Source organism: Prionailurus viverrinus, chromosome X (genome assembly GCF_022837055.1).
Source record: "Prionailurus viverrinus isolate Anna chromosome X, UM_Priviv_1.0, whole genome shotgun sequence".
Taxonomy (NCBI): Eukaryota; Metazoa; Chordata; class Mammalia; order Carnivora; family Felidae; genus Prionailurus; species Prionailurus viverrinus.
Window position 1 is genome coordinate 115,415,735 of NC_062579.1, and position 16,061 is coordinate 115,431,795.

Consider the following 16,061-nt stretch of genomic DNA (forward strand, 5'->3'; position numbering starts at 1 on the left):
TTACAGTTGGCAAATGTGGGCGACACAGTGGAAGTGGAATGAGCAGACGGCGTTGACTGCTACCATTGCAGGAAATCAAACCACTTGAATGCTTGTTCATCTTTGATTTGTTGCCTTGAGATATTGTAAATCTATATTTCTAGACACTGACTGAAATTGACCAAGAGGAAAACATAAATTCTCGTTGACTTAATTTGCTATCGAAAATTGTAGTCAATAATCATGGAAAGTAAATGGCTGCACAGTGCAATATTAGTTGTCTAAGAAAAGATTAAAATTCAAGTAATCTTCATTGATTAGGCTAAGACAGTAACTAAAATGAAAATCCATGACCCAATTACCATGTTAAGCAGCTAGCATAAGGTTTTAGTTGTTCTGTTTTATTTGAAGTCTCTGTCTATTTGATGGTGCCCATTTAATGGGCAGATAAATCAGTCTGAAAGCACAGGAGTACTTCTAGAACTACAGATGTCTCGTGGCGATATGACAAAATAGTTTTCAAATGGGTTCTGGAAAGTGGAGCACATCAGAACTCTCCAGCGTAACAGCTTAAGGTCAGGGGCTTCTTACACCTCAGAATGGGCACAGAACATTGTGAACGTACAGTGTGCAACGTGTCACAAAAGTATTTAGCGTGTTATTGATAGCTAAGTAATGTAAAAGCATGCTTTTCTTAAGAAGATATCCCCCCGCTAATTGTTTATTGTACCATTCACTGTGTGATTATGCAGTTAAGTCCTGGGGCAAAATAAGTAGGAACCATCCTAAAAAATGACGGGATTAAAGTCTGCATTGGATTTTCCATAAAAATCTAATTAAGAGGAATCTTGAAAGGTTGCAGATATCACACTGTAGCACCCTCCATTAGACATTTACATTTTTCATGGAGTTCTGCTTCAAAGACATGTGTTTATTCTTGGATACATACATTTGCATTTATTTATAGTTATATCTCTCTATAGATATCTATGTCTATGTGCATTTTTATATATATACTCTTCACCATAGGCAAAAGACCATCAACTAAAATATCACTTAAGTCGAAAGTACCAGCAGCATGGGAAAAGCCACAACAGAGAGACAAAACTTTATGATGCCCTATACTTTTTGTTTACACAGGAACAATTCATCCAGGAGAGCAAATAGAAGGAAAGAAGAAAAGCTGTTTCCTCCGCCACTTTCCCCGCTGCCAGAGGATCCTCCACACCGTAGAAACATCAGTGGCACCAATGGTCCCTTTGGTCAAGACAAAAACATCCCTGTTATTGGACAGATCACCTCTACCAAACCTAAGAGGAGTGAAGGCAAATTCTGTGCTACTTTCAAAGGGATATCCGTAAATGTAAGCATCTTGGAAGAAATATTAGAATCATCAGGTAGAAACAAGTTGACCCAGCTTATCTAACTGGACGCGACCATGGGGGGATGGGCGGAAGAGGCAGAAGATACAAGTGCGTGTGTGCAGAAACACGCAAACTCTCCGTTATTTCAGATCTTGGTTATTCTAACGTAGGATGAATTTTTCATTCCAGTCTTACTTAACCAAACAGATTATTATGCAGAGACTCGGGGCCTTGGATATCCTTTGGTCCAATGCTTTCATGTCTTGGCAGTGGGAAGCTTCCAAAATACTGATCACAGCATCTGGCACGGGGTAGGCACCGATCATTTAGTGAACACGTGGATGGGGTGGGATTGCCCAAGGTCACTGAACTGGGGCTGGAACCCTCAGTTACATCTTCCCACCACCCAGCTTAGCATGGGTGAATTATGCTTAAAATAGTGGCTGTAAAGGATGGAATTTAAAAGATGAATCTGTTGCTAAAAATCACACAATTGTGGTTCTAAGCCCAGCCAAAGGATTATCCAGCCCTTTGGATTTTCTGCACGGCTGCTCCATTAGCATAGAAAATTGAGACTCTGTATCACTTTTCACATCCGCCCAGTCTTTCCATCTGTCTCAGGTATAGGTACCTGAAGCACAGAAGCCACAAACAGTAGTGTCATCAGTGAATATTAACGACCAATGCATCTGCTTTTCCATGTATGTGCAGATGTAGCGTCCATATACATCTAGTCTCCTTTCAGTGTAATATAAAAACGTAGTTATGTGAAAATCAATGAGCTTTCGAATGTCTTGATGCCAACCTGGTGGACACGGAACCAGAAGTGCCCATTTACCACTCCCACAAAAAGCCATGAGGCCTCTGAGCTTGAAGGACCCCGACATAGAGTCCTCCGTCATCTGAGATGGCTGGCATGGCATATGTATCTGGGCAAATATCTTCGCCGGTATAGAGAAATTGTTGTTATAAAATAGTCCTTTTCCATATGAAATTTGCATGTGTGTACACACACCAACGTAATATTTGTATTCACATTTAAAACTGCCGACTTTGTTAGAAATAAGCCATCTAGTCTCAACAATAATTATACTATCCTATTTTTCACACCTTATGTAGGCAGCTGTCTTTGTACAGGGCCTGGTATATCGGCACAAAGAATCAGGTGCTTAATACAGTTGTGGTTATGACAATGGTACCGCTCACAAGAATCTGCAAAGTCATTTCTACAAGAACTAAAAGCAGCTAGGGAAACCTGATAAGTATGGTTACTTCTTCACCTAGAAATGGATTGTCCTTCTTAAGAAAATCACTGGAGTGTCCCATGATAGTCTCCCATGACTGACCACCCATTGCCTCTTCTTTGGCCATTCGTTCTCTTTGTGAATGGCTTCAAAGCCAGAATACTAGTATATTTTTGCCCTAGCCTAAGAGTTAAGATACTTGGTTCGTAGTGCTAAAATTGCAGTGGGTTTTCTGTGGCCTTGGGCAAATTATGAAACCTCTAGAGTCCATAAAGTGAGTGCATTTGACTAGATGATCTATAGGGCTTCTTCTAGCTCCCAACGTGTTTTCAGTTTTGTGCTCTCTGCATCCCCTGTATTCCACATTTGCATGAAGACTTATTTATTGAGTCAGTGGATGGCTGAGCATGGACAGAGGACATGTTTATGTAACTTACATGATCATGGCTGAATAAAGCCATTTCCAGTCCAATGTGCCAGGACTGACATCAACGCCATGTGTGCAGTTGGATGTGGTGCTTCAGAGTTCTTGTCACATATCTTGGCCGTAGAGATGAGTGGGACCGTCTTGGGCTGACTCCACTGTTTGGTCTGGGCCATCTGGCTTTGGCAGTAGAAACATGGAGTTGGCTTAGGAGTTTTAGAAGGCTCCGATTTTTTTATGTGTTTGGGTTGAATAAAATCCATGATGATTTGTCAACTATTTTCTCCCTATCCATCATAACAATTTTTAGATGTGTAGCTCTCATTAAATTCATCTCAGCAAGCTCTTGGCGGTAAGAATTTTTGATAATTAGAAGATCCTGGATCAAGTGGAAAAGATACACTTTCATGGACATAAGAAATGTTCACATTTGGCTTCTATTTTTAATTTTTTAATTTTTTTTATTATTTTTGAGAGAGACGGAGAGAGGGAGAGAGAGAGAGAGAGAGAGAGAGAGAGAGAGAGAGAGAGGTAGAGAGAGAGGGAGGCAGAGGATCCAAAGCAGGCTCTGAGCTGACAGCAGCGAGCCTGACGCGTGGCTCGAACTCATGAACCATGAGATCGTAACCTGAGCCGAAGTTGGACGCTTAACAGACTGAGCCACCCAGGCGTACTGGCTTATATTTTTAAGGTGACCTTTTGCCTTTTGACTAAGGCAGGTATGCATTCATGTACTCAGCAGATTACTGGGAGCACAAGGCTGTGGGGCAGGGGGTATGGGGTACGGTAGCCATGTCATAAATCAGAGATGGCTCCAGTGTTCAGAGAGCTCTCAGTGCAAGGGAAGCAATGAAACATGTGCTCAAAGAGCTAGAATATAAAATGGCTGTGGTGATTGGTGTCATAGAGAAGGGATTGACACAGACTTCAGATCTCTAAAGGGACCAAGGAGGATTAAAGCACTTCTGGCTGTAGACAGAAGGTGGTTTTCTTGGAGGAGAAGGCATTTGTTGAGCTGCACCTTTATAGATGAGTACGGTTTAGAAATAAAGGGAAGCAGATAAAGAAAATGGGATCTGTCCATACAATGGAATATTATTCAGCCTTAAAAGGGAAGGAAATTCTGACGCATGCTACAACAGGGATGAGCCTTGAGGATGTTATGCTAGGTGAAATAAGCCAGTCATGTGTTTTACCACAATTTTTTCAAATTAAAAAGTAAATTATCTTAAGGCAAAAAAAAAAAAAAGCAACAAAGGGGAGGTTCTTTCAACTTTAAGACTACACATGAACCAAAGCAGGACAGTGAAGAAAGTGAGATGTGTTCAGTCTGGCGGAAGTTCCGTGGGAATGAGTAGTGGGAGATAGCGTGAAAAGCTGAAGCCAGATCTGGGAGGACCTTACATGCCAGCAAAGGAGCTCAGCCTTGGGTTTGCATTTGGATGCGAGGCAGTGAAATGCATTGGAGCTTTGCGTAAGGAGTGCAGGCTGGCCGGCAGCAGATTGAGAGTGGATTGGGGAGGCTAGCGGGGGTCCAACCAGGAGGCTGATGGTCTCGGTCAGAAGCCACGAGGACCTGCACTTTGAGGCTTCAGAGGAGGGAGGGACAGACTTGGGAAACACTGGGGAGATGGAATGAATAGGACTTTGGAATTGATTGGATAAGGGCAATGAAGAGGAAGAAATTAAAGATGAGATACAGCTGTGAAATTCATTTTATTCTGAAGCTCTTTGCAAAAGAGTTTAGGAACATTGTCATTTTTTGAAAGGAAAGAATTTACAGAACTCCGGTATATAAAGCTGATTGAGCAGAGCAGCTCAGATGGAAGGCAAGGTCGGGAGACACTGGTTCCAGTGTTCCTACCCCAGGGATGACCACAGTGCCCTTACTGACATGGAGAAATCCAACCTTGGTGACACGGAAGACCATCTGCCATTAATGGAAAGAGGGGACTGCTTTGGTTATCAAATTCGTTTCAGAGCACTTTGAGGTACTAATGTGCCATCTTGGTGGTAATGATCCAGAGGTGATCACTGCAGGTCTAGAGCTCCAGAGAGAAGGTAAGATCGAGGTTTCCATTTGGCAGTAATCTGCATGTTGTCAAATCTGTGCCAATGCATACACGATTGGCAAACCCTGCCAAGGTCAAGGAAGCAGAGATCTGAGGAATGAACCTTGGTAGATACCAACCTTAGGGAGATACCAACTCAGAAGAGCAGAAGGAGGAAGAGGTCCCATGGCAAAGCATGGCCAGAAATAGAACAGTCAGGATCATCCCACCATTGCCAGGTGGGGAGGGCGGAGTCTACCGTGTGAACAAGGCACGTGGTCTCGTGACACATACTGTCACAGGATTATAAATCTTTTCACCTACTTTCTTCATCTGGATCCCACTCTTTTTATGGGCAATGACAGTTCAGAGTGAAACCCAGAAGTCTCTTACCCATTTGGTTTTTGATCTGGTCGAGCTGTTACCATCCCGGAGGCCCTCAGGTGACATAGACACAGACACTAGTCAAGACCTCAGTGAACAAAAGGGCAGCTTCAGCCCTGGTCCCAGGCTACAAGGCCTGGTATGCTGGTATTTGCTGCACTGAATTTGGTATTTTGCAGAGTGACTAAGGTACCTTATTTACCCTAGTGAAAGTTCTGAGCTGTTCTCTTATCAAAAGTATACATATCAGGTCCACCTCTCTCTCTCTCTCTGTCTCGCTGTCTCTCTGTTTGTCTCTCTCTCTCTCTTGCTCAGTTCTCTCTCTCCTTGCTCATCTATCTTTCTTTCCCTCCCTTCCCCCTTCCTTCTATCCCCACCCACCTCTCCTACCAGATTTCCCAATGGCTGTGTTCATGGGGTAATGGGGCTTACGTAATGACAGCGCCTGACTAGCTTGGGGTTGGTGTCGTCACAGAGAAGAAGCTGGTGATATACCAGGGTCACGTATTTATCCTGCAGCTGTATGCATTGTTTTCTTTTCTCTTGCCTTGTTTCCTAATGTGCTTGACATTCAAAGTATATCTTCGTCTTTTTTCCCAGGATGGAGACACTCCAAAAAAGACCGCGTCTGCCACCGTCACGGTCACCAACACTGCTATTGCCACTGCCACTGTCACTGCTACTGCCATTGTCACCGCCACTGTCACGGCCACTGCGACCGCCACTGCCACAGCCACTACCACAACCACTACCACAACCATTTCCACCATCACATCTACCATCACTACTGGCCTCATGGACAGCAGTCACCTGGAAATGGCATCCTGGGCGGCCCTGCCCCTTCTGTCCAGCAGCACCACCAACGTCCGGAGACCCAAGCTCACTTTTGACGACTCGTATGTTGTCCCCCAGTTATCAGGGACACGGCGGGGCGGGGGGTGGAGGCTTTATGGCTTTTCTAGCACCTTCCACGTGTCACCCAAAGTAAGACCTCGGCAGTAGCTCCTCCTCCCCACGCACAGCTCTGTCCCCACCAAGAAATGTCTTTGGCCCATTTTAATCATGGAGCTCTGTTACCGTTTCCAAAGACAGGTGCTTAATTCTAGGTTGCTTTGTCCCCCTTTCTTATCCGCGTCCTCAGATGGAACAGTGTGTCAACGGCAGCCAGGTTCGTTTGGGTCTGTGGAATGTTCAGACCGTGGAATGGCTAGGTTAGAGGGGCAGTTATTTATCCTAATGCTCCATTACACACTTCACGTTCCACTTCTGGGGATATTTCCAGGCTGGTTGTCATACGAGGGAGGGCATTCACCTGCCCTTTTGAGGGCGTTGTATTGGAATGGATTTATAGCGAAATAATCTGTGATTCTTCTGGCTGTCGGCAGAAAGATGAAACGTTGGTTGCTGAAAGAGCTCGTTTCGTTTGTTTAGGGTTCACAATGCTGATTATTACATGCAAGAGGCTAAGAAGCTAAAGCACAAAGCTGACGCACTGGTAGGTTTTGTTCCTCTTGTTGCTTTCCTCCCACTAAGGTGTTATGCTTTGAAGGGGAACCAAGAAGGCACTTTACATACGAGTCAGAGTTCCTCGCTGCTCTGACACAGGGAGACTGGGGCTGGTCGATTCCTCACAGCATAGTTCCCAAGTCCTTGAGAGAGTGTTGCCCTGCCATCATCCATGTTCTTGCTCTTCCTCCCCTTGCCCTAACTTCAGGAGCTAAATGGCATACGCTATTGCTATCTTTCAAGTGAATTTTCAAATGACTTTTGAAACTGCCCTGGAGAAAGTGGGAACCCCCACTGGTCCCAATAAATCAGGACCGGTGTGCAGAGAGGTTATAGAAAGCTGGTTACGTGGCCTCAAAAATGGGCTTTGGGAAACCCGGGTGTGTAGAAAACCCTCCGCCCTGTGCTGCATCGATCACATGTTTCCAGAGTGAGACGTACAGCCAGGCGAGGACCCTACACAGAGAAGGGAACTTCTGTCATCTGGGTTTCTGAGGACGCATGGCCCCACTGCCTCCAAGGGTCTTGGCCACCTAGATCAACCATGAGCTCAGCATGTTGAGTTGTTCTGACTGCGCCTCCCCACAGGGGGTGTCAGCCACGTGCTACACAATTCTTTGGGGGCCTTTAAAACAAACATGATGCCCAAGCCATACCCCAGACAAATGGAATCAGAAGTTCTGAGACTGGGACCCTGGTATGGGCATTAACACTCTCCACTGTCCTAGAGAAGGCTCTCCATGGTATCCTCCACCATGGCATTGGGTCCACCCAGGACTTAGAGGACCCGCGGTGTTAGGCCCTGGCAGGGCTGTGACTTGTGTCAACACCAGCTGCATCTGACGCTTCCCTATTTTCTGTCAGTTCCCCACCATGGTCCAAATTGCTCAGGTATTGCCTACAGCTAACCTTTCTGTGGGGTGAACCGTCCTTTGAAAACTATTGTCCTCTGCTCCTGCAAATGAAAAAGACAAAGCAGGCTCGGGTCCAGCTCCAGCAGAGATGCTGGGGAGACGGTGCCTGTGACCATTGTATGGGGGGCCGGTGATATGGAAGGTGTGTCCTCAACTCCGCAGCAGCACAGAAGTGCTCTGGGGTCGACCCTGTCAAAATCAGGGCAAGGGAGCACATAAACGTTCTCTTGACAAGCTGGTCCGTGGGCTCAGGAAGAGTGGGATGTGCAGAGGAGACCATGTGGGTGAGACTTAAAAGAACTGAGAAGCATCACAGCCACAGAGATACATATGTGTGATTAAGAACTAATACTCTGTACCTTCCACTGTCGTCTTTATGTGTACCCCCAAAATCACTCTTGGTCTAAGCCATTTAGAAAATGCATTTTCATTTGTGGGGATTTCATCCCCCACAAGGGGGCAAAAACCAGTTTTGGGGGGTAAAGTAAAAAAGTCAGACATTGCAATGGTGTGTGACCTGCCCCCCCCCCCCCAGGCCACAGTACATAAAGAGATAATGAATATATTTTTGGCATTGGAATTTCAGTGGAGCTGTGTGAAAAAAATATCTGAAATAGCTCCCTCAGTAGCCAGAGGTGAGGTAGTAATGATGGAAAAAAGGTGGAGAAACACTCATCTAGAGGAAGATATCTTTGCTAGGCTTATATCTGTGTCAGGGCTAGAAGCCCCTCTGTAGTTCAAGCCCCTCGTTTCATGGATGGGGAAACTGAGGCCCAGGAAGGGGGCGTGACCTGGCCACTGATTGGCACTATGGCCATGTAATTTTCCATCTGGACTTCAGTTTCTTGTCTTGGAAAAAAAGAGAGGTTTGGGCTAGGAGATCTTTAAGCAGCCTTGCAGCTATGGGTTTGTGAATGAAAAGTCACTTTGAAAACTCAGGATGTAAAGATTAATTTCCCCATGGGAGAGTCAGTTGGAGCTGGATTACCTAAGGAAATAATGTTGTAAGGCAAGAGAAGAAGGAGATAGTTTGCATATACACACACAGGTTTTCATCAAATCACTTTGAATTTGGTTGAAACCAGTATTTTCCCACAATAGCTTACAGTAAGGAAACCACAGAATTCCTGCGGTATGTAAAAGCCGAAGAACATTTGTTATAGAGTCATTTACAACAAGCGATTGTACTTAATCCTTTGCTAGAGACAGCCTCTCTGCCATTTTGAGAATTGAAACCTTGACAGTCACAAGAAAATTTTTGATAAAAGGTATACAAGAAAATTAAAATAACTAAGTCTGCATTATACTGGTTCTTTTCCATAAAATTCCGTATTAGTGGAATTCTTACATGCCGCTATCAAAAATTGAAAACATTAAACACTGTTATAAAATACTCACTATAAAAGTGTCATATATAATATTCATTACACATAAAAAAGAAATCAGTATGTCTAAGTCAGTTTAATCATGACCATTATCAGGGCTAAAACCTTTTGCAATAAAATTTTACTAAACTAAAATATTTAGTAGTGCTATATTTTTTGGCTTTTTGACACGCTATTTCAGACCATCATTTACAATGAAAGTGATGTGATTATTGTCAACAGTCGCACTGAAGCCTCACATTTGTCATGACAATAGCGTCAATTTGTTACCCTTCTCCTGGGGTGGGAGTCGACGTGCTCCCAAAGAGTTCCAAGCACAGACTGTACGTGGACTTGGTCCAGGAGCCTTACCAAAAGCAGAGTTCATTGCAAGGTCTGTCCATAGGACCCTGCAATGACCAGGCTAGTCCATTCACTGCATAGAAACTACCCAAGGCAGTGATTTGCATGCCGGGCCACTAAAAAATACTGACGACAACAGTACCACAAATATATGATAACACCACCACGACACGCACGCCACCTTGGCCGCCTTTTCTCTTCTCAACCAGCGCCAGTGTCATGACAATAGAACCTTAAATCAGCTGCGTCATTGTCGATACAAAGTCACACATCGACTCCCCTTTCCGTCACGGGGCCTGTCCTGTGCCTTGGGGAATGTGTGGCAGTCTCTCCGGCCTCGTGCTCATGACCAGAAATATCTCTGGACGTTGCCAAATGTTCCCGGGGGTGGGGGGTGGAAAATTGCCCCAGGTTGAGATCCACTCCTTTATAAGAGGGAGAAGAGAGGCAATATCGTGCTCACGAGCGATCTTCCCGTTTCAGTTTGAGAAATTTGGCAAAGCCGTGAATTACGCCGACGCAGCCCTGTCGTTCACCGAATGCGGCAACGCGATGGAGCGCGACCCTCTGGAAGCCAAGTCTCCGTACACCATGTACTCTGAGACCGTGGAGCTCCTCAGGTTCATGGCCTTTCCAAAGCCATCTTCCTAAGCTCGTCTCCCTCATAATTAGAATCTGCTATGTTTTCCAAAAATATCATTTCCTCCTCCTAATGGTTTGTCCCGTGCGTCTTCTTCTTAGAAGCCATCATAATTAGTTCTTACCATTTGATTAACGTCATGGAAAATTTATAGTTGATGGACACTGCCTTGATAAATGACCCCCTTCAGAGGTTATAATGTGAGTGTTATAATTTGCAACATTCATAAAATTAAAATGGAAACGTGGTGGGTGGAAGTGAAGTGTGATAATTTTACCATTTGGCATTGACACTTGCCTTTCCAAAGCACAATTCAAGAAAGGTGGCACTATCGGGACTCCTGTTATAAACCATGTTTTCTAAGTATTTCTTCCTCAGTTATTAAAAAGGGGCCATGATTACAGGCGCCTGGGTGGCTCAGTCGGTTAAACGTCCATCTTAGGTCAGGTCGTGATTTCACGGTTTGTGAGTTCGAGCCCCTGCGCCGGGCTCTGTGCTGGCAGCTCAGAGCCTGGAGCCTGTTTCGGATTCTGTGTCTCCCTCTCTCTCTGCCCCTCCCCTGCTCACGCTCTGTCTCTCTCTCAAGAATAAAATAAACATTTTAAAAAATTGTAAAAAGGAGGGGCCGCAGAGTTGACATTTAAGGCCACAGGTGCACAGTAAACTTCCCATGTGTCTGGAATTTCAGGGAAACAGACAAGGTGATAGCAGGGGGAGGGCCTCTTGTTGGTCTCTATGGAGGAGAATTTGTGGGAAATCAGAAAAATTCCTGGAAGAAGGAGAAAGAAAAGAAAGGCCCATCGTGGTATTTTCCGGTAACCTGCAGATATTTGTAAAATAATTTAATCCACTTCTGAATAGTGGGAAAGCACCATCATTTGCTGGATGGAGTAAATAATTGCTTTTGAGATTGAGTGAGCCGTTCTTTACCTGATAGGTCCTTATTTCCAGGTCACCTCTGGCTCCATTAATTGATTATGCTGGGCCTAGTTTTTACTATGTTGCATGTGTCTGCATAAACGGTTAAAAATCTGAGGCCCTTGTAATTAAACCTTCAGACAAACACTGGACACGTTTAGCATGCATATTTTCCCAGAAAAGCACTCCAAAAGATCAAAAGAGTGTGGACTATTCTAAAGAAAAAAAAAACTATGCTTGCATAGAATCAGATGATTAAGTTAAAGCCACAAAAGTAAGGAGATTATGAGGACAGCAGCCTCACCTTGCCAGGCCAGGCAGCCACCTTCCAATTTTCTGTGTTCAGAGAAGCATGTGAAGTATCTCTCGGACTTACTTTATGCTCTGTGAAAGCCACCACTGCCATTCTGTAGCTTTATAAGGGGAAATTGATTTCTCAGTGTATTCGAGGCTGCCAGGGACTTTCCAAGATGCACAAGATGAAAATTCTCGCAAAACTTATAAGGATTAAAAATTGGGCAGGGCGCTGGGGTGGCTCAGTCAGTTAAGCTTCTGACTCTTGGTTTCATCTCAGGTCGTGATCTCACGGTTCATGAGTTCAAGCCCTGCATCGGACTCTGTGCTGACAGTGGAGTCTGCTTGGGATTCTCTCTCTCTCCCTGTCTCTGCCCATCCCCCACTTGTGCACATTCTCTCTCTCTCTCTCTCTCTCTCTCTCTCTCCTCTCTCTCTCTCTCCCCCCCCCAAAATAAATAAACAAACATAAAAAAAATTGAGGGGTGGGACACCTGGGTGACTCAGTTGGTTAAGCGTCTGACTCTTGATCTTGGTTCAGGTCGCGATCTCAAGGGTTTGTGAGATCAATCCCTGCATCAGGCTCTGTACTGACTGCACAGAGCCTGCTTGGGATTCTCTCTCTGTCTCTCTCTCTCTGTCTCTCTCTGTCTCTCTCTCTCTCTCTCTCTCTCTGTGTGTGTGTTCCTCCCCCCATCTCAAAATAAATAAACTTTAAAAAAATTGAGGGGCAATATTAGTGAAGAAACATGGAGAAAATTCATGTTCTCTACCCTTCCAAAAATTCAGACTTTAAAAAAGGCACTTTTTAAATTAACAAGAAAATATAAAAATGCTAATACCTAGTGTTAACACACACACACACACACACACACACACACACACAATAATGGTGACCTAGGCCTCTCCTTTGCTGGAAACCTCTACAAATGAGCATTTATACCTTTTCAGCCAGTAATTCAACTTCTGGAAATTTGAATTTCCTGTACTGAAGGAAATAATTGCAAGAGTAGAGCAAGTTATCTGTATGGTTTTCAGTTTGGCATATATTATAGTACACAATTAGAAGCAAACCAAATAATCAATCACAGAAGAGTAAGTAATTACACTGTAGTACACTCAACAGAATTCTTTGCAGCCATTGAATTGCAACAATGACGGGGACTATGTAGCTGCATGAAAATGTTTATAATACAATGTTAAAGTAAAAACGAGCTGCAGAATTATATACACACAACATTGCTGACCATGAAAAGCATGTTTCTGCTTGTGGACTAACCTGGAAGGGAAATGAGATCATGGCTGCAGTAGGGTGAAATTATGGGTGTTTTCTATCTCGCTCTATTTTTCTTTCTAACTCATTTTCTTTTAGGAAAAAAAAACATCCTGTCTTAAAAATATAAAAGCAGAACATATCTTGTTCTTGGTAAAAATGCAATGTGAATCTTTGAGTAATATTTATTTCCATTAGAAAACACATCTTTTTCCATAATTATGTAGCAAAAAATATTTTTTTCCAAGCACAGCTGTTGTTGTCTTCTCATTATGTGATAGTTTGTTCCCCCCAGGAGTATATCTCAGTAGAACCTGGTGAAAGTGAATGGAGAATGTATGCACGTTTTTTGTTTTTTAAGTTTATTCATTTATTTTGGGCAGGGGGTGTGAGTGCATGAGTGGGGGAGGGACAGAGAGAGAGAGAGAGAGAGAGAGAGAGAGAGAATCCCAAGCAGGCTCCATGCTGTCAGCATGGAGCCCAACATGGGACTCGAACTCACAAACCATGACATCATGACCTGAGCTGAAACCAAGAGTCAGACAGATGCTTAACTGACTAAGCCACCCAGGCGCCCCTGAACATTTAGTTTAAAGTCAATATTTTTAGAGTTTATTTTTGAGTGAATTGTAGATTCCTGTGCAGTTGTGAGAAATGGTACCATAAGTTCCTGTGGCCCCACCCTCCCGTTTCCCCCAACGCCGATAAAATCCATGGACTTTGTTCAGATCGCCCCAGTTTTACATGCACCTCTTTGTGTGCCCTCTCTCTACGTGGACAGTTTTTATATTTTCTGTAAAGCATGTGTGTGTCTAATTGTTTTTTTTTTTTTTGAGAGAGAGAGAGAGAAATTTCAGTTGAGAATAAAATGGGCTAAAGCAACTAGGTCTTTGAAAGTAGTTGCAATTATGGAGAGACTGTAATATGAACATAGTTTTTAGTAGCATAATATTGTGTTGCAGAGATTTTTATTACTCTCTCTCCGACAGTATGCTGGCCACAGAGAGAGAGCCCAGTTTTCTTCCTCCAAGTAATTATAGTTGCTCTGAGCCCTGGGAGTCTGCAATAGAAATGTATTTGTGCAAACAAGTGGGGCATCACAATGAGTTGACATTTCAGCGATCCAACTGTCAAAGACAGTTTGATTTATTACATAATAAAACTCCTTTTGCTTAATATGGCAACGACAGAAGGGACCCACATCACGTGCTCAGGTCCTTTTGTTGGAAAATGTTCCCTCAGCAGAAGTGGAGCGGTAGCCAGGAGAGCAGGGTGATAATAGCATGCCGATGGGGCGCCGAGTCTTAGGGGGCAAGCCCAGGGGTGCTGGTGTTCTGGAGAGGCTGTCGAAAACAGGGAGTCTGTGGTACAGGCTCCCCATCACCTTCTCGTAAATGAGAACTAGTCCACGCTGCCTGCACACTTTCAGCTTCCTTCTGCAACACTGAACTCCATTACTCATTCCTCCACAGGTACCTGTGAAATTGCATTGAAGCTCAGACAATGATTTTATGCAATGAATTGATTTTCAAGAGTCTAAATGCCCAGAATGGGATGTGCTCAGCTAGAAGAAAAAATGTGAGAGCTGCTCAACCTTTGATCACCCCAGTGTAGAACAGTAACAATTAAAGAGAATGGAAAGACAAAATATACCAGCACCATAAATTAAGGGCACTTAGACCTTCAAATGCTGTGAAATCGACCTTCCTTTTAAAAAACAAAAAAACAAAACAAAACCACTTTCTATAAGAATATATTCAAAAGCCGAGCCATTAGAAAAGACCTCTTTCACTGCGTGATTGTGGGCTCCCCATGCCCGTGTCACACAGAGTCGTGTATTATTTACCTCGTCTGTCATAAAGTCAGCTGAGACTGACATTTGTGGCCACCTCTCGTGGCAAGCCAGGAATGTCTTTAGCTAGAGTGGTCCTAGAAACAGCCTTTTGCCAGCACTTGTTTTTATTTTGTTAAGTTTTTATTTAAATTCTAGTTAGCGGGCACGTGGGTGGCTCAGTTAAGCATCCCACTTCAGCTGAGGTCACCATCTCACAGTTCGCGAGTTCGAGCCCCATATCGGGCTCTGTGCTGACAGCTCAGAGCCTGGAGCCTGCTTCACATTCTGTGTCTCCCTGTCTCTCTGCCCCTTAATAAATTGCAGTTAATAAACCTACAATGTCCTATTAGTTTCAGGTGCACAGTATAGTGATCCAACACTTCCATATGTCACCCTGTGCTCATCACAAGTGCCCTCCTCAATCCCCCATCACCTCTTCCACGCATCTCCCCATCCCTCCCCATCACTTTGTCCTCTAGAGTGAAGAGTGTTTCTCGGTTTGTCTCTCTCTCTCTTTTTTTTTCCTCCCTTGGCTTGTTTGTTTTGTTTCTTAAATTCCACATACAAGTGAATTTGTCTGTCTCTGACTTATTTCACTAAGCAGTATGCTCTCCAGCTCCGTCCATGTCCTGGCAAATGGCAAGCTTTCGTTCTTTCTTATGCCTTTGCCGGCATTTAGCAGACCTTCCACGGCCCTGCCCTGGCACACGGGCTCCCGCTTCAGCTGACCTCTCCAGAGCTCCCTTCTGTATGTCACTCTGTCCATCGTCATTTTGCACGTGTCCAGGAAAGCGTGCTCTCGCCCGTGCTTTCGTTCTCCCACCCAGAGCAAATGTGGCACCGAGGCATGGGAGTTTCTGAGGGGTCACACAGATGGCACTCGAGCTTGTCCTTTCTCTCCAAAGGTACGCGATGAGACTGAAGAACTTTGCGAGCCCCCTGGCTTCGGACGGGGACAAAAAGCTGGCAGTATTATGGTAAGTCTCATGGAGGCTATGAAACAGCTGAAATGTCACAGAAGGATTTGAAAACTCCAGATCGACTTAAGCTGCTTACCCCAGATCATTATTCTTGTTTTCCATTAAACTATTAAAGGATAACTAATGGATTTCTTCAGTCGCTGACTAAACATTTACTCTCCTAATTTATAGTCTTATCAAGATGGGATTTTAATGCTTACCCCTTCTCTTTTGAAAATTTTTCTTTTTGCACTGGTGTTCCTCAAGAACCGTAGGAGGGGAACCGCAAACTATGAATCAGCATTTTGTTGACAACGTGTAGCTTTCATTACGCACCGGCATTAACATAATCCTTCCTCATCACCACAGCTACAGATGTTTATCACTTCTCTACTTGCGGATGTTTAAGCTGAAGAAGGACCATGCCATGAAGTACTCCAGATCACTGATGGAATATTTTAAGGTAATCCTTATTTTGTATAATTTGTAAGTACCGAGTGAATAAAATCACTAATGAGACGTGGCAGGCATGTTATTAAATGTCAAGGTC

General features: G+C 44.1%; 1 protein-coding gene across 6 annotated transcripts in view; it reads left to right on the forward strand.

Moving 5' to 3' along the window:
• AFF2 (ALF transcription elongation factor 2) overlaps nt 1–16,061 on the forward strand; it is a 468,411-nt gene that overhangs the window by 428,843 nt on the left and 23,507 nt on the right. For all 6 annotated transcript variants that reach the window (XR_007149018.1, XR_007149019.1, XM_047844523.1 and 3 more), the window contains 6 exons: nt 1,120–1,342; nt 6,047–6,342; nt 6,878–6,941; nt 10,077–10,213; nt 15,458–15,529; nt 15,881–15,974. Coding sequence is in view for 4 of the 6 variants with exons in the window: in XM_047844523.1 (XP_047700479.1) it covers nt 1,120–1,342; nt 6,047–6,342; nt 6,878–6,941; nt 10,077–10,213; nt 15,458–15,529; nt 15,881–15,974 (886 nt within the window). In the remaining 2 variants the exon portion in view is untranslated. The remainder of the gene's footprint in view (nt 1–1,119; nt 1,343–6,046; nt 6,343–6,877; nt 6,942–10,076; nt 10,214–15,457; nt 15,530–15,880; nt 15,975–16,061) is intronic.